General features: G+C 39.4%; 1 protein-coding gene across 4 annotated transcripts in view; it reads left to right on the forward strand.

The window, feature by feature from the left end:
• TRIM9 (tripartite motif containing 9) overlaps positions 1 to 19,098 on the forward strand; it is a 58,162-nt gene that overhangs the window by 26,785 nt on the left and 12,279 nt on the right. For all 4 annotated transcript variants that reach the window (XM_008571386.1, XM_008571385.1, XM_008571387.1 and 1 more), the window contains 2 exons: positions 657 to 814; positions 7,337 to 7,475. In XM_008571386.1, the coding sequence (XP_008569608.1) occupies positions 657 to 814; positions 7,337 to 7,475 (297 nt within the window). The remainder of the gene's footprint in view (positions 1 to 656; positions 815 to 7,336; positions 7,476 to 19,098) is intronic.

A 19,098-nucleotide genomic window follows, 5' to 3' on the forward strand; every position in this document is an offset into this window, starting at 1 on the left:
TGCTGTTTTCAAGGTACAACTGCCTTGAGTGAATGATGTCAGGCTCCCCAGAAGTTTCAAATGGAGAGATCACTGTGTCATTTAGTACCAAATTTTCAAAAATCTATCGCTAAAGCTACTTATGTGTACAAGACCTGAAGCAGAATCACTGCTTAAAAACAAAAAAGATAGAATATTAGAAATATAGTGATGTCAGAGCCAATTCTCAGAATAGGCAGTTCCCAGTTGATAAACTGGGGTTTAAAGCTCAGTATAAATTTTATGATAAAATTATTAGCATGGCTTCAACCATGCTATGAGTTAAATAGGCTTTATCAGGCTGGACTGGGAATCCAGTCCCCAGGTAAAACATTTCCCTAAGGGATGAGGTCTTCAACAGTCAAGAGGTGAGAACACAGCAGTTCTGTGAATATGCCTGTCTCCCCTCCAACTGCCACCATGAAGGTGTGAGATGCCACCCTGAGCTTAGAAAAAGGCATCCCAGTAGTTCAGGAACAAGCCTCATGCTGGAGACTCTGGGAAGGATCCTATTCAGGTCCCCTGTGCACCCTGGCCTGGCTGTTTCTAATCACGTTTACCAAGGGAGGTTTATCATTCAAAGATGTTGACATATTTGCAACTCAGCAGAAGCCAGGGTTACACTAATTTCTGTTTAGCTTCCTCTCCAGTCCCAGCAATCCCTATCCTACAGCTGGAGGAGTGTTGCACTCACAACAACAGCGCTACGCTCTCCTGGAAACAGCCGCCTCTGTCCACGGTGCCCGCCGAAGGATACATTCTAGAGCTGGATGACGGCAATGGTGGTCAGTTCCGGGTAAGCAGAGAACCTACTACTTGTTAACCAAAGCCAGCAACTCCCTCAGAGGACCTTCCATGGTGTCTCATGCCTGACTTCCCTTCCCTGCTAGGGGTAGGCCATCCTGTCAGGTCCTGCCCATCCCTCAACTGAGGCCTGCTTTCTCTTGTACCATCAAAGATGGACAAAGGAATCTCTGAAACTGTCCTACCCTTCTTAAGAAACTGCATGCAGTGCTGCAGTTTCTGGAATCAGACTGCCTGAATTCAAATCCAGTCTCCTCCACTCACCTGTGTGTTTGTGCCTATTACTCACCTCTTTGAGCCTTCAGGTCCTTGTTTGTCTAAGTGAGGGATTGATGACAATAACATGAATCTCATGCCTTGTTGCTAAGAGCTCATTAGGGAATCCATATAAAATTCTTAGCATGCTGCCTCGTACATGGCAATCCTGCAGTTTAGCTATTATTATTATTGTTTATTGCTAATAATATAATTAACCATTTTCTAAGATTTGTTTTTACAATCCACGGTATCTAATGGCTTTGATTGGAATTCTTTTTTTTTTTTTTTAATTGTAACATAGTTGATTGTACATATCTGTGGGGTACCAAGTTGAATATCATTATTTGTGCGCAATATATGATGCTCAAATCAGGATAATTAGTATATTCAACATTATACAATGTAGTCATTTTTCATGGCCCTTTACCAATTCCTGCCTTACCTCATCCTCCTTTTCCACCTCTGGTAACCTCAGTTTTGCTCTCTCCTTTTGAAAGTTCAACGTATTAATGTGATGGTTGTATCTTTCCTTCTTAATTTCTTTCTTTTTTATTTATTTGTTTATTTTTTAGATCTCACTTACAAGTGAGGACATGCAGTATTTCTCTTTCTGTGCCTGTTTTTTTTCCACTTAACATGATTTTCCCTGAGTGTGTCCATGTTGCTGTGTGAATGGCAGTATTTCATTTTTTTTATGGTAGAGTAGAATACCATTGTGTATATATACCACATTTTCCTTACCCAGTCATCCAATGACATTTAGATTGGTTCCAACTCTTGACTATTATAAACAGAGCTGCAATAAACATGAGAGTGCAGATATTCCTTTGGCATGATGGTTTCCAATTGTATGGCAATCGGATTGTATGGCAATTTTGCCTTGATTATTTCACTTAATATAATATTCTCTAAGTCCATCAATGTTGCTGTGAATTGTGGTATTTCTTTTTTTTTATAGCAGAGTAGTATTTCATTGTGAAGATATACCACATTTTCCATATCCACTCATCTGATGATGGACATTTGGGCTGGTTCCAACACTTGGATACTGTAAGTAGTGCTGCAATAAACATGGGAGTAGAGGTATCCCTTCAACAGGATGACTTCCATTCCTCTGGGTATATACCCAACAGTGGGATAGCCGGGTCATATGGTAGATCTATCTGCAATTGTTTGAGGAACCTCCATACCATTTTCCATAAAGGCTGCACCATTTTGCAGTCCCACCAACAGTGTATGAGAGTTCCTTTTTCTCTGCAACCTCACCAGCATTTATCACACTCAGTCTTTTGGATATTAGCCATCCTAACTAGGGTGAGATGGTATCTCAGTGTGGTTTTGATTTGCATTTCCTGAATGCTGACTGATGTTGACCATTTTTTCATGTGTCTGTTGGCCATTGGTATATCTTGCTTTGAGAAATGCCTATTCAGCTCCTTTGCCCACTTTTTAATTGGGTTACTTGTTTTTTTGCTGTTAAGTTGTTTGAGTTAATTGTATATTCTGGTTATTAATCCTTTGTCTGATGTATATTTTGCAAATATTTTCTCCCACTCTCTTGGTTGTCTTTTTGCTCTGTTAATTGTTTCTTTTGCTGTACAGAAGCTTTTTAGTTTGATATAATCCCATTTGTTTATTTTTCCTTTTGTTGTCTATGCTTTGGGGGTCATATTCATAAAGTCTTTTCCCAGTTTTACTTCCTGAAGTGTTTCCCCTATATTTTCTTTTAGAAGTTCTATAGTTTCAGGCCTTATATTTTCATCTTTAATCATTTTGAGTTGATTTTGGTACATGACAAGAGATATGGGTCTGCTTTCATTCTTCTACATATGGATGTCCAATATTCCCAGCACCACTTATTGAAGAGGCAGTCTTTTCCCCAATCTATGTTCTTGGCATCTGTGTTGAAGATCAGTTGGCTGTAAGTATGTGGGTTGATTTCTGGGTTCTCTATTCTGTTTCATTGGTTCAAGTGTCTGTTTTAATGTCAGTACCATGCTGTTTTGTTTTCTATAGCTTGGTAGTATAATTTGAAGTTGGGTAGTGTTATGCCTCTGGCTTTATTTCTATTTCTTTTTTTTTTTTTTGCTCAGGATTGCTTTGGCTATTTGGGGTCTTTTGTTGTTCCACATGAATGTTAGGACTGTTTTTTCTGTTTCTGTGAAGAATGTCATTGGTTTTTTTATGAGGATTGCATTGAATCTGTAGATAGCTTTGGTTAATATGGACATTTTCACAATGTTGATTCTTCCAATCCAGGAGCATGGAATGTCTTTCCATCTTTTTGTGTCCTCTTTAATTTCTTTCAGGAGTGATTTGTAGTTCTTGTTGTAGAGATCTTTCACCTCCTCTGTTAAATTTATTCCTAGGTATTTGCCAAGGGGGTGACTATTTTAAATGGGCTAGCTTTCTTGATTTCTTTTTCATCTTTTTCATTGTTGGAGTATAAAAATGCTACTGATTTTTCATGTTGATTTGCATCCTGCAACTTTACTGAAATCATTTATCAACTCTGAGAGTTTTTTTGCAGAGACTTTAGGCTTTTCTGTATATTGGATCATATGATCTGCAAACAGGGACAATTTTACTTTGTCTTTTCCAATCTGGATGCCCTTTATTTCTTCCTCTTGCCTGATTGCCCTGGCTAGTACTTCCAGTACTATGTTAAATAGTAGTGAGAGTGGGCATCATTGTTTTTTCCCATTCTTAAGGAAAAAGCTTTCAGCTTTCCCCATTCAGGATGATATTGGTGGTGGGTTTGTCATACACAGTTTTTATTGTGTTCAGATACCTTCCTTCTATACCTAATTTTCTGAGAGTCTTTATCGTGAAGTTTGGTGAATGTTGTCAAATGCTTTTTCTGCATCTATTGAGATAATCATATGGTTTTTGTCCTTGATTTTGTTGATGTGGTGTATCACATTTATTGACTTGTGCATGTTGAACAACCTTATATCCTTGAGATGAATACCACTTGATCACGGTGTATAATTTAAAGTGTTGCTGTATTCTATTTGCTAATATTTTATTGAGTATTTTTGCTTCCATGTTCCTCAAAGATATTGGCCTATAGTTTTCTTTTTGTGTGTCTTTGTCTGGTATTGGTATCAGGGTGATGCTGGCCTCATAGAATAAGTTTGGGAGAATAGCCTCTGTTTCCATATTTTGGAATAGTTTGAATAGAATTGACATTAATTCCTCTTTAAAAGTCTGGTATAATTCAGCAGTAAAGCCATCCAGTCCTGGGCTTTTCTTTGTTGGAACTCTCCTGCTTACTGCTTCGATCATATTGCTTGTTATGGTCTGTTCAGGTTTTCTCTTTCTTCTTGGTTCATTCTTGGTAGTTTGTATGTGTCCAGAAATTTATCCATTTCCTCCAAGTTTTCAATTTTGTTGGTGTATAGTTGTTTATAATAGTCTCTAATGATTCTTTGTATTTCTGTGGTATCAGTTGTAATATATCCTTTTTCATTTCTAATTTTTGTTGAGTCTTCTCTCTTCTCTTTTTAGTTAGGATTGGCATTCCTCTTAATTGACATGATCTCCTGTTATAGCTTCCCTATTCTGAGAAGCTATTCTAGCAAAGGTTTCCTCAGTTCTATGGTTTTTTTCTGAGCTTTTCACCAGACAGAAGTGGTGCCAGCAGTTTATTACAATCTCAAGGCAAGAGTGCTCAAACCCCATTGGGAAGCTCATGGTCCCCTCTGAAGGTAGGACAGGCTGGCCTTTTGGTAAGACATGGCCCTGTTGCCTAAAAGTTGATAATCAATGTGTGACTGCCTGTCTCCACATGTGCGCTTTTCTCTCATTTTCACAGCCTCATTCTCATTCATTCTCTCCCCACACCTTGCTTACCACTCCCTCCACCCGAGTCTGGCCTGGGTTTTCTTTCCTGGGAGCTCCATTGCCTGTGATCTCCCAAGGGAGCAGCCCTTCTGAGTACTGAGGCCAATCCTTGCATTGATGAAAATGGGACCCCTATCCAAAAGCAAACCCCAGGCCCCTGAGGACAAGGTTTTCTTCTGGCCATAAATGGTCAAACCTGGGCCTCTAGCTTTCAAGAGCAAAGCCTATCAAGGTCTCCTTTTCCTGAATGTGTTTTTGAGCCTCCACTAGGTTTAAATGCTTGAGAGCAGGGACTATGTTTTCTATAATTCCCTTCAAAGCCAAAGTTTTTCTCTTTTGATAGAAAAGACTTATTTACATGTGTGTTGACTTATTGACATGACAAAATCAAGTTTCTACTTTTACAAGATAAGGATCTCATGTTCTATTTCAATTCATGTCTTTTAGACTCGGTGTGTGTGTGTGTGTGTGTGTGTGTGTGTGTGTTTAAAAATCCTGTCTGTTAGTTTCTCACCCTGACTTTGCCTTTTTGGTTCCTGTTTCATTTTCAGGAGTTTTTTTGTTTGTTTGTTTGCTTTTTATTTTGTTTTGTTTTGTTCTCAAAGGAAACAATCAACAGAGTGAAGAGACAATCTACAGACTTTTATTTTCCCTCTATTATGTTTTTTTTTTCCTCCAGTGAAAGTAATTCTCTTTTCCCCAATTCTCTAAATAAGTACTTTTATTTTGTCATGACTTTTTTCTCCCAATTACTACCTGTCAGCAGTCTTCGAGGCATCAGCCTGGGCATGGTCCCCTTCTCTTACCATTCAAAGGTCTTCAGCTCCTCCTGCTTTCCACACCCATCTGAATGCTGACACCTCTCCAGTCCATCTCTCTCACCCAGACTTCTCTCCTGGGAGTCAGGCCCAGATTTCCAGCTGGGGGCTAGAAATTTTCATTTATACATCCTGAAACTGTCTTAAACTCAACATGCTCTAAAACAAACCCATAATTTTCTTTAAAACTTAGCTCTGTTTCTTCTTCATCCCAATTGCCATTTCTTAGATACTAGACTCAGGATCTGAGTACCATCCAGCTCCTCCTTCCTCCTTGAGCTCCAATAACCTTAAAGAAGTCATTGAATCCCACTGATCCCTTCTAGTTAACCCATGACTCTGTCATCGAGATCCCTTCCTCTTATTCCACAGGTTACTGCAAAAAAGTATGACCATGCTACAAATTTCCCAGCCCGAGAGCCCGCTTACCCTCTACTGTCTTCATGTTATTCCTTGACTTACTACTCAAAGTGTGGTCTGCCCCCAGCAACATTGGCTTCACCTGGGAACTAGTTAAAATGCAAAATCTCATCCCCCACCCCAGAAACCTACTGGATCAGAAACTGCATTTTAACAAGGCCCTCAGGTGATTCACATGCATGTAAAGTTTGAGAAGCACAGAAGGAGAGGGTATGATATTAAGATTTTTGTTATTGCTGCAGTAGTAATGAGTTGATGGACAATCCAAGACCTCAGTCTTCTTAGCATCCACTGGAGAGTTGTCATTTTAAGGCTGTGCTTTGGATGCACATTATTTTTACTTATTACACCAGCATAATTTTGCAAAGTGCACAGCCGAAGAAGGAGGCAAAGCCTAACCTATGCTAAAGATGCATTATGCTAGGATTTATTTTAAGCCTTTAAAATGTCATTTTTCCTCCCTTCCGCTTATTACACCAGCATAATTTTGCAAAGTGCACAGCCGAAGAAGGAGGCAAAGCCTAACCTAAAGATGCATTATGCTAGGATTTATTTTAAGCCTTTAAAATGTCATTTTTCCTCCCTTCCCTTTCCTCCCCCTTCCCTCTATACTGTAATGAAAACCTATACATCTATAGCTTTGCATTTAATCTTTGTGACCATTCCTGAAGTTATCAGTAGAGTTATAAATACAGCATAGAGACTACCCTCATGTTTTCATGTTTTCAAACATGTTTTTTTACAAACAATACAAATGGATAAAGAGTTCAGTAGATGTAATATACTGTTTAAGTGCCAAGTATATTTTTTAATATACCTGTTTGTGTCAGATTAATATTAATAACCATAATCCTAACTATAAGCACTTAATTTTGATTTTTTAAGCCCTAGCTGCTAATAACTACCATTCGTTAAGCTGTCAGACTCATACTAAATACAAGGCACTATGCTAATCAATCTTTACATATAATCTTATATAATCCTTATATTGTCCCAAGTTAACAGATTAGGAAATTGAGGCTAAAAATGGTAAATTAAATGGCCCAGTATCTCACAGGACTCAAATCCAGATTTGAGTCAAGTTCTTGCTCCTAACCACCAAGCAGTACTGCCTCTCTTGCCCCTTACAAGGGTGCACATTAAGTGGTATCCTTTTATTTGTTGCCCCTCAGGAAGTATATGTTGGAAAAGAGACAATGTGCACCGTGGATGGTCTTCACTTCAACAGCACATACAACGCTCGAGTCAAGGCCTTCAACAAAACAGGAGTCAGCCAGTACAGCAAGACCCTGGTCCTCCAAACGTCTGAGGGTAAGGCCCTTCAGCAGTATCCCTCAGAGCGAGAACTGCGTGGCATCTAACATGGCTGGCAAGCCCGGAGGTAACCCCACCACTGCCCACACTCCTCAAGTGTTTCCATGACTTGCTCTGCATTCTGCACAGAGCCGCTGTTCCTCTCCTGCCTTTAGCAAGCCCATGGGATGTGGATGTGATCAAACCAAAGATTCCACATCGGCAGTTCAAATGGCTTGGGCCATCCGCTTCCTTTGATAACACTCTAAATAAGCTGCAGTTGAAGAAGCTGAAAAATAAAGGCCTGAATGTGCCCCCGGTGTGTAAGACGAATGTATCTAGGCTCTAGAGCAGGCTCCCATTCTCCAACGATACACATCATTTGCCAGTTTTGCCCAGATGATTCTAAGTTACTCTGTAGTCCTTGCCTGTTCCTGAGGGTGGGAACTAGGTTCATTCCAGCTGTGGATTTGTATGACTGAACATGATTCAAGTGGGTGTGGGGTGCCAGAGCTGCTCAGAGAGGGCCCGTTGGCCACTCCTGGCTTAACCAGCTCGGACTGCATCCATTTTGTACCCAAAGCCGAGGCCGTCAGCACCAGGACTGAGACTTCCTGTGGCCACCAAACAGGAAGAGACCAGCAACTCCGCATTACCTCGTCATTTTCATCTTTGCCAGTCCCTCTAGTCTTGGTTAGGCTGCCTAGGGCCACTATACAAGGTTAATCTCTAGAGAACTTTTGCTTCTGGGCTTTACTGTAAATATTTTGGTCATCAAAGACAAGTAATCCATCTCAGAAAAGAGGCTTGAATTTGATGGCCAAATATAACCTCTGAGGCACTTAACATTTTCATTAAGTGCAATTGCTACACATGAAATTAAACCTACGAAGAGGTGTTTGTGGTCTGAGTCAAAGCATTTTAAGACCTTGGGGTGTCATTTTAATCATAGAAGTCACCCCACCCCCCACCCTACTGACATTCTCCATAACTTGCCTCTGCAGAACTAATTGTTTTGATCTTGTTCAAGATGTTAACTGAAAGAACTGCAGTGGTGTTTCTTTTCACTTCCCACAAACCTCAGCCTGTGCCATCACCCCTAGGATGGTTCACATGGTTAAACACAAGCACAACGTTGAATCCCACAGCAAGGGTCAGAGGTCCCTAGCCATGAAAATAGTGCTTTGGGGTCAATGAGTACAGCTATTCAGAGAGAAGGATGCATTGAAGGGAAAATGCTCACATGACCTGTTCTCATTTGGATTACAGTAACGTGGTAGCTAGAGCTTCCCCCAGAATTATCATTTTAGCAACTTCTCTCTGGGATGACCATTCAGATTGAGAGCAGTTGCCTCTTTTCCTAAAATCCCACGCTAAATGCTAAAGCCGTCCAAGAGTTTTTCCTAGATGCAATACAGAAGGCCCTTGCTGGTGATGGCCTCATTTCCCATGTGAGTTCCAGGTGGTTTGAAGAGTGACATGCATGCCAGCAGAGCAGAGAGAAATTTGCAGCAATGTTGCTAATGTGTCATCAGACCTGTGGGAAAACTATTTCTATTCATCATGGGAACCATACTATTCTGCTAAAATCAGTTATTAGCATAGCAGCCTGAGTACTTAGGTCTCACATTTCATCCTGCAGGAGGATGTAGTTTTTCAGTTTCTTTTAATGTTCATATGATTATGGTGTCTAATTTAATAAATTACAGGATTGGAACTGCGATCCTTGGTACCACAGTCACAGAACTGGGGGTCATTTTCTAAATGAAACTAATGGAACAAGTTCTCTTACAACAAAGAAACTGTACTGTAGAAATTCATTTCCTCCATGAATTTTATATATTGTGTACAAATATAAGGTATGTATCTGAATACAAAAAAACTCTATCATCATGTAGATATCAGTATACTCTGTTATTGCACAGAAGTGATTTTCTCATGATGAAATAAAGTTCACACACATACTTTCTCCATAACTTTGGTTTGTTCTATTTGTTTCTCCCTCATTCTAATTCATTCAAACAGTAAGACAAGATTTAGAAAGCAAGAAAAAAATGTAGTGAATAGTTTATTTTTTAAAAAAAGATTTGATAAACTTGTAACAATAGCGCCTATAGAATTTAAATAGTTATATCTTTTTTGGTTTTTAGAAATCAGTGAGAAAAATGCTACTAACACAGTTTTGATATATTTCCTGCACTTACACTTTATTAATCTTATTTTCTACAGTTCCTGAAATGGTTTGTGTTAGAGATTTTTTTTCTCTGCTGGTACTAGGGTGGTGGGGTGTTTCGGTGGTTCATTTTGGCTTTCTACTATAACAAAATCTTTCACATTCTTCTTAGCAAGAGTTAATCCCTTTCCAAAGTTCAGATCTAAAAGTCTGTATCACAGAGGGGTACAATATCATATGTGATAGCTAGTCTAGCTTGTAATTACATGCATTTAGTCTGAGGTTTAAATTACTCATCACTTATACTCTTTGAACTGTCACAAAATCGTCTGCTGACCTAGAGGTAACATTATGCAGGGGAGATCAAATGTCTACATAATTATGAATTCTGATCTTTTTTTCAAAAGAGATTTATTTATCTACCTATCCATCTATTTATTGGGCAGTGCTTGTTAAGTGTCCACTGTGTACTACACTCTGAGAATAAAGTATTGAACGGACGTCACCTCTGCCGTTGTGGAGCTCAGTTACATATGTACAAATTGTGATAAACACTGAAAAAAGGAAAGGGAATCAGCAGGAAGACATAATTTTTATAGGAATATTGGTCAGGAAAACGATGAAAAACAATTTAATCCAATGGAAATTATAAAGAATGTGGTGTTGTTAAGAGAAGAGGAAAGGAAAATGCATCATTATACAAGTTCAAGTTTGGTCAGTTCCCTGAAAGCAAAGCTCCTGGGGTTGTACAAGGGTACTTTAAAAAGTTCGTGGAAAAATGGAATTGAAAGATATGAATCATTCCATGAACTTTTTGAAGACCCTTTATATCTATCCTATTTGCTGTGCAGATAAGGCCAGTCACAGATCTAAACCAAATTACCTTGACTTAAGAAGAAATATAACTGTAAGAAATTAAGAATTTTAATAAAATTTTAAAATAAGGCCCACAAATGTGGTTATGTGTATCTATAAAGTAATTCATTTAATAGCCATCATAGTTGCACCACAGTCTTTGAGACCATCTGCAAAAGAGTATCTGTTAAAACCACTCTGTAACAAGGCCTTCTTAACACAGTGCTCTGAGGCTCACTCCTGCAAAAAACTATCAGGCAAGGCTCAGAACAGGATAGAAATTTTTCTTTTTCCTAGTTTCCCTCTACCTATCTAAACAGACTGTGCCTTTTTTTTTTTTTTTAAATCTGGAGAGAACAAGAAATAAAGCAAATGTAATATTTCTAGGGCTCAAATAACTCACAGAGGTTATTAACTGGCTGAAAAAATAAGGTCCCTCCGATGTCTCTCAGTCCTCTCAGAGCTGTTGAATTGCTTCAGGCAGCCTCTTCAGCAAAGGGGGAGCTACCACTCACCTGTCCTTCAGGGGAATTAGAACACAGAGGGTCACAACCTCTACGCAATAAATACAGTACTCTTTAACAGAAATCTTTGTGGAAAATATTATTTTCCTTAGACAGATTCTTAGAAGTGGAATTACTGGACCAAAGAGTATGAACATTTTAAGGCCCTTGATCTGTGTTTCCAAATTGTTTTCCAGATACATTTTACACCAGGAATGTATGAACCATTTCATTTTGTTACATCACCTTAGTTCTACTATTTAGGGTTTAATTTCAACTAATAAGTAGGCTCTTCTAAAAATAAAAAAATGTTTCTAAAACAGTTTTTTTAATTTACATTTTTATAGAAGCAATATTCCGATTGTTTTACATCTAATAGCTACATGAAATATGAGATAACAACATATTATAGGAAAAATGAACTTTATCTAAAGAGGCAGGAAGACTTCCAAAGAAGGGTAGAGAGAGAGAGAGAGAGCGATCAAAACAGAGGGAATAACAGTATGCAAGCAAAAGCTCTATGCAAAGCAAAAACTTCAAAATTCTGCCTTGAGCTGACCATGAAAAGGAAATGTAGTCATCCAAAACAGTGACTGAGAACCTCAATTATGTTGGGTATTCAAGGGTCCCCAAGATCACAGGGCTGCATAAAGCACAGTTCCTGCCCTAGACCTTACAGGATTTATTCCTTCTCCTTCATGGCACCTTGCTCAGATCCCCCAAAACTATGGTATCACCTCACCTCTCTAGAACTAAGATATCCATCCTACAATCTAGATTGTCATCTTACATCCAGGAAGTAAGAACAATGACCTCTGATTGGCCAAAAACAAAAACAAAAAAGCACACAAAGTCCAGGCATAGAAGCTACTGTACTGTCTTCACTTCAGAACCCTTCGTCTCATTCAGTTCTCATTTACTCTTACATAGTTCTACTGAGCTCATTGACCCATTTGCTAAAACCACAGCAGACTAAAAGCATTACATTAGAAGAGAGAGGAGAGATTGTTATAAAAGTGAGTTGAGGCCATTGGCAGCATTGAGCAAGGAAGGTAACCAGGAAAACTGAAAAAAGACACAAAAAATTAAAAGGCAGTATTCTGTGGCAAATGTTCTAATTAAGAAGGTCAGAAAGTATATAATACAGTTTAGAAAGATTTCCACCTAAAACATTTGTCAATATATTTTCTAGAACCTCAGTGGGTTATTGGGTATATCTCAAAAAAGCTTTATGGAATCACAATATGAAATAAGCCAAAAAACGATTACATCAAACCCTACTCCATGTAGTGTCAAACTGCTGAGAACTTCCTTTATTGCCCATCAAAAGATTCCATTAAAAACGACAGCAACATGAAAGACAGAAAATATTTTTAGGATACTGAGATCCAGTGTCAGAACTATATAAAAAACTATCCTTTAATAGAGATTTTTTTTTCTGTCAGCCCTAAGACAGTTATATAGACTACAGACCACATCTCCATAGCTATTGCCAATGTCTATAGCCGTCCCCTGCTCTGTTGTTCTAACGTTCCAGATTTACCCTGTGTATTAGTTCAGACCACATCTCCATAGCTATTGCCAATGTCTATAGCCGTCCCCTGCTCTGTTGTTCTAACATTCCAGATTTACCCTGTGTATTAGTTTTCTACTGCTGCTGTAACAAATTATCACAAACTTAGTGGCTTAAAAGCAACACAAATTTGTTACCTTACAATTCAAGAGGTCAGACTCCTGAATGGGTTTCACTGGGCCAAAAGTGAGGTGTCAGCAGGACTGTGTTCCTTCAGGAGATTCTAGGGGAGAATTTGTTTTCTTGCCTTTTCTAGCTTCTAGAAGCCACATGCTTTCTTGGCTCATGGCCCCTTCCTCTATGATAAAAGCTAGCAGTATAGCTTCTTCCAATCTCTTTCTGATTCTGACCCTCCTGCCTTCCTATTCTAAGGACCCTTGGGATTACTTTGAGCCCACCTGGATAATCCCAGATAATCTCCCTTATCTCAAGATACTTAACTTAGGGGCCAGCCCGGAAAAAAAAAAAAAGATACTTAACTTAACCACACCTGCAAAGTCCCTTTTGCCATGGAAGGTAACATATTCACAGGTTCTGGGGATTAGGATGTGGACCTATTTGGATGGGCCATTATTCTGTCCACCACCTCTGAGGAAGGTATTATTACTCTGCTCTACATATGGGAAAACTGAGCTTCTGACAGGATAGGTAACATGTCAGACCCACAACATTTAGCCTCCAATGCCTAGTCCACCTCTGAGGAAGGTATTATTACTCTGCTCTACATATGGGAAAACTGAGCTTCTGACAGGTTAGGTAACATGTCAGACCCACAACATTTAGCCTCCAATGCCTAGCACAATGCGCTGTGGTGTTCACATTAGAAAAGTGCTATTTGCACTCAACCAAAAGGAAAGAATGAGAGAAAACTATTCTGTCTGTCTGCTAGGTGCCTGGAAACATCTTTTCCAAATGAAGCAGCACTGTGTAGCTGCCTATGTGCTCATCCAGAAACCTCAGCCGGAAATAGGAAATAAACACTTTCAAAGAGTAGCATTAGCGTTTTATTGAAAGGAATAACATTCCTGCTTTAAGAAGGAGATGTGGACATGACTGTCATTTCCAGCATAATACCCAAGTTCCTCCTCTGGTCCTGTGCCCATTTTCATGTCTCTGTGTTTCCTCCAGCTCCCTCCCACCCCAGGTGAGCAGCCCTTCTCCCCAATACCTTCTCCCAGGTACCAGTAGATGCTCTTGGCTGGCAGTGACAGACCACTGCCTGGGCAGAAAAGGGAATGTCAGGCCCACATCTTTGAGGCCCTTGAAAGCTACTACCAAATGAGGACCAGCACTCAGAGCCCTGCTTGGGCTGAAACCACAGCGCTATTTATTCACAGAAACTTTCCAGCCCTGCAGATCTCAACTGGGAGGAAAAATGGGGAGAAGGCAATCAGTGATAATTAGAGAATCAGGCTTTGATGAGCTGTAAACTCCAGCACCACCAGCAGGTGTGCACCCAGGGCGCTGAGGAAAATAGTGCTCTCCAGCATCCATAGTCGCATGTCCACAGTAGCCATCTACCCAACATTTCAGGATTGTCTTATCTAATGATGATAAGTGGGATTCTTAAAATTACATCTAGAAATTGAAAAGTGGGCACAGACGGTTTCATACGTAAAGATTAAAATGTCTTTCCCATTAGACTCTAAGCATCACACTGCGCCTTCTAGTGCGGTGGCTCCTTCCCCCTCCCATCAAAGGAAATCACCCAGAGAATATTTAATGGTGTGAGCAGAGTATAGACTTACGCTTTCATGTTTCTGAATGCCAAATAGCCTTAGATGCATATATTTTGGCCTTTGCAGATACTTTATAGTGATTTTGGTCCAGCCTACGTACCTGAGTACCCGATGTCCTGAGACCCCAGAAAAGTTGTAGCCTTGGGAGGGAAAAAGAACAGGGAACACCTCAGCCCACCCACCCCCTGTGGACAAAATTCCCATCAGGGGAAGGTGATGTGTTTGCTTTCAATCCCTAACCACCACAGCCCACTGAACTACTCCATTTAGAGAAGAAAAGATTCATCCTCAGTATAGTCCAGAGATTGTGATGATATTAGGTCATCTACACAAATTTTGGTCACCCCTGAGACCACTGGAATGTGCCCATGGCCTGTGGCATAAACTTCACCTTTTGTATATTTCCAAGTCACAACAAAACAACAATGGCCTTGTTACCCCCAAATTTTATTCATCAGGAATTGCTCCTGCCTAAGTATCCTATCCCACCACAGTCGGTAGTGTAACTTGGTGTGTCTCTTAGCTTTTGGACTTCAGTTTTCTCATCTCTAAAACTATGGACTTAGAGCAGATGGCCTCTAAGTTCTTTATAATTAGTAACTTTGTGGCTTCTCTCTTCAAAATGACTGCTGAAAGCTGTTAACTATTTCAGAAAATGCTATGAAGAGGCATTAGATCCTTTTGCCTCCTATAAGGCTCTTCATGGGTCTTAAAGTTCTGCCTGTGATACTGGAAATTCAACACTAATAGAAAATAGTTGATACAGGATCATATAAGGAGAAGTATATCGTCCACCAAAGATGTTTTTTTCCATGCCTCTACTTTGCTTTTCCTGGCCCAGAGCATCTGGGCCTCTCCAAAAATAATTTAGTTAGAAGAATATGCATTTCCAGGACAAAATCCTCAAGGTAGGTAAATTATACCTGACCAAATGTGGGTACATTTTACAAAATCCAAGATGAGAGGCATAATGGTAGATTTCAGAGCCAAGAAAAGAGAAATACTTTGTTACTTTTAATTTTGACAATATCCATGATATACCAGGGAACTTTCTAAATTTTTCCACAGGACTGAATTAGATCCAGAACCCTATGTTTGGTTCTAGGGAGTATGCTTTGCAGTTGACACTCTGAGGAGCAGTTTAATCCTTTGTAATCTTCTATATCTAATTGAAATATAGGAATTTTCTGTACTTTTGATGATAGTTCCTTATAAATAATACCGTAGTATTCTAAATTGGAGTGGAGGGCTTGGCGATGAAGTATGCAGACATCATAGCAGTGGCAAGGGCTGTTTCATTGTTACAAAAGGAGGTTTTCAAAACAGATTTGTTTCTCACTTCCCAACTGCAATTAATGCCACAGTTAAGAAAGCTTAAAATACCACCTTTTGTTATAAATTATGTACTAGTTGGACATAATTGTGACTTTGGCTGCTCATTAGATCATTTAAGAAAATTCAGCCTCCTTCTTCATTCATTTCTCTGTTTCTTTGAAAGTCTTCCCAACAAAGGCAAATTATTTTACAGCTAGTTTACAATTGAACTGGAACTCATCTTTAACACTGCTTGTGCAATTCTTATGACATATCTTGCTTTACTGTGCTGTGAAATATACCGTTTTGTTAGACCAGGGCCCAAGGGCTGCTTAAATCTTGAACTGTTCACTACCAGACAGAAAGACAACCAAGACTTCTACCAAGACACAGAGGACGGTGGATTAGCAATACTGTTACAAGGAATCACTGTTAGGTTGCTTTTCCTCTCTGAATTCCAAAAATAACTCCTCAAAGACTACACATTTTCAAAATATTCTCCAATAGAAATCTTTAATGTTCTGTATATGTTGGAATCAGTCAAGAAATTACACCCCCAGAAATATAAAAACCAATCAATAATATATTACACAAATTTTCTCTAAGTTATTTTTCTTATAATCTTCCAACTTCATGTTTCCCAACTGCCCGATTCTAATACAATGTCTGGCAAATGATAAGTGTTCAGTAAATGTTAGCTAATGAACAAATAAAAGAAATACACAGTGAGCCAAACAGGAGTATACCACCTATATTCTTTTTCTCCTTGAACCCGAAAGTCAGTAATACATGTGGTCCCCCAGCCAATCTTTGCTTTGGTAATTCTTGATTGCTTCTTTCAAGCAGAGACCTCTGTCATTATCTAGGCCCCAACACCAGAATCCAGCCAATTCCAGGTGGATAGGGAAAGAAGTCACAGCAAAGAGCAAGAGGAAAACAATGGTCATGGACAGAGGTGATGGAAAGCATGTGTTCACACATTTCCATTATGAACGGAGTCCCTCCTAGGGTTACAGTTACGCCTAGAGTCACTGCATTCAGTGACACGGTCTTCCATTGCTCTTTCCTGCTAAACTGCTTTCACTCAGCAAAGCTCTTCAACCAGACAGGATCACTGCATGTGATGAAACGTGATGAGATATTAAGGAGCTACTTGTCTTTCTCTAGCGATCTATAAGTTAAAAATTAATAATAATCACCATCCCAGATATTAGCTGTGACCTGAAGCATAACTTTGTATCATGTATTCTGAAAAAATGATAACCTTGTTCCTTTTCTCTTGACTAATACAATATTAATGGCTGAGAAGCCTTCTCCACATCTCAATCGTTGTGTTTTGAAGGGGAGGGGAGAAAGTGGGAAGTACATCCTTCCTGCATCCCATGGGTACACACTTGGGTAGTTGGTGTGTATGTGTATGTATGCTGTGAGTTAAGTAAAATTTGGCTAAACCAGGGAGTAGCAATATTGTTCTCAATACTGTCATATTGTCTTTGGTTCATGCCTTTGAAGATATCCAGAGGGGCATGACCAAGAGAGGGAAGGATTTGAAATCCATACATAGAGAAATGATTGGAAATAGACTCTTGTTAGCCTAGAAAAGGGAAGATTTAAAGAGGATTGGTGACTGGCCTCAAATACTTAAAGAACTAATAATCTGTTCTATGTGACCCCAGATACTAATGCTACAGTTGGTGAGTGGTGCTCGCAAAGAGGTACATCCAGACCAACATCAGCAGTGCCTAAAACTAGAGGGAGATGGATGGAGGCAATGACTGCCTCATCCCAGGGGACTTTAAGGGAAAGCTTAATGGTTGCTCCTCAGACATTACTGAGATACATGTATTCCATTATCATCTTAGACTGTGGTCTAAGATGTAGTAGTAACAGTATTGCTACTCCCTGGTTTAGCCATGAAGTGGCATACATGACCAATAGGCACCTGACCAAACATTTACACTATATGCCCATGGGGAAGGGTATAAGGGGACAACTGCTTGTTTGGCCTGATTGGGATCAGGTGGAAAGTGCTCTCTCTCTCTCTCTTACAATTCATTTGGAAAGTTTTCATGACAAGGTAGGAATTAGGGGGTAGGGGGAGGGAACTGCTTAGAGAAAATGAGCCCAGCTGGTAGAAGACGGCAGATTATAGGTGGGGAAAAAAACTCAAAAACAAAGATGGGATGGTTGGATAACATGGATATTAAATAAGCTTACCTGCATAGAGAGCATAGTTCAAGAGTGAGAGGAGTCAAGGAAAACTGGGTCATCAGTAAACAATGGATCCACGTAAAAAGATGGGAAAAACAATGACCATTTTAGCATCAAGTTACTAGTCCCATGAACAGCCATAGCTATCCTCAGACCCCCACCCCACAAAGTAGTGCCATCACCAGCTCTAAGTTCTTCCTGGTGCTGAAATAGAAAAGGTAAGTACAATTCAAGATGAGACTGGATATACCCCAGGGTTTAGATTCAGTGCATGAGTTTTCAGATGATTGCTTGGGGTTCGATACACTCCGAAATTCATCTTACCATGTATGTCCTTTCCCTTAATTTCCAAAGCAACAAGTATTTTCAATATAACAAATTTATTGTCACATCTAGTGGAAATACATTTCCAAACAAATTCTTATTAATAAAAAACCTTTTATTGACATAAATATAGTCATAAATGTCTTCTCTCCCTAAAGGAAGTCCATGTCAGTTAGAGGTGCTATGTTGTTGTATTTCAAATTTTTCCATTAAACTAAAAGGCTGATTTCCTCTTAAGATGATTATAACATAATAATTTTTTATTTATCATATCTGAACAAAGAAACAATCATGCATGTCAAGACATCCAAACCATATGAAGTTTAGGTAGAAGAAAATGTGAATTTATTACTATTGGGAACACAAAGCTTTAACTTCATAAAAAGCAATTTCTTTTATCTGAGATCTGATTTATAGTTTTTAAAAAAAAAAATCTTCCCCCAAGGATAGGTCTAAACCCCAAAAAGCTAACTTTAAATACTGTAAGTTCAGAAATGAAAATGAGGTTGACTCTTGGCAGTATTAAATTAAAACTTGCCAATACCCTTGTTTTGAGTTCTTCAGATAAGATCATGTCCTGCACACATGCATTCCAGTTATTTCTGAGTGAACATGAAGAGTAGCATTTTGATAGGAGAAGGGTGTGTTCAACAAAGAAGAGCTGCTAACTGACTCAAACCAGAAAAATATTCCCAGAAACACCCTCTCACCACCAAAACGGTTACATGGTGGTTTTGGACATGGAATATTACATTCATGACATCTGTATTTTCTAAATTATTACTATTAAACTGAGTTTTAAGAAGCCTCCAATTGGGCCGGCCCGGTGGCGCACTGCTACAGTGCGCCGCTTGGGAGCACGGTGGCGCTCCCGCCGAGGGTTCGGATCCCCTATACAGACCGGCCGCTCACTGGCTGAGCAAGGGGCAGGCGCCACACCGAGGGGTGT

The sequence above is a fragment of the Galeopterus variegatus genome, unplaced genomic scaffold (assembly GCF_000696425.1).
Source record: "Galeopterus variegatus unplaced genomic scaffold, G_variegatus-3.0.2 Scaffold687, whole genome shotgun sequence".
Taxonomy (NCBI): Eukaryota; Metazoa; Chordata; class Mammalia; order Dermoptera; family Cynocephalidae; genus Galeopterus; species Galeopterus variegatus.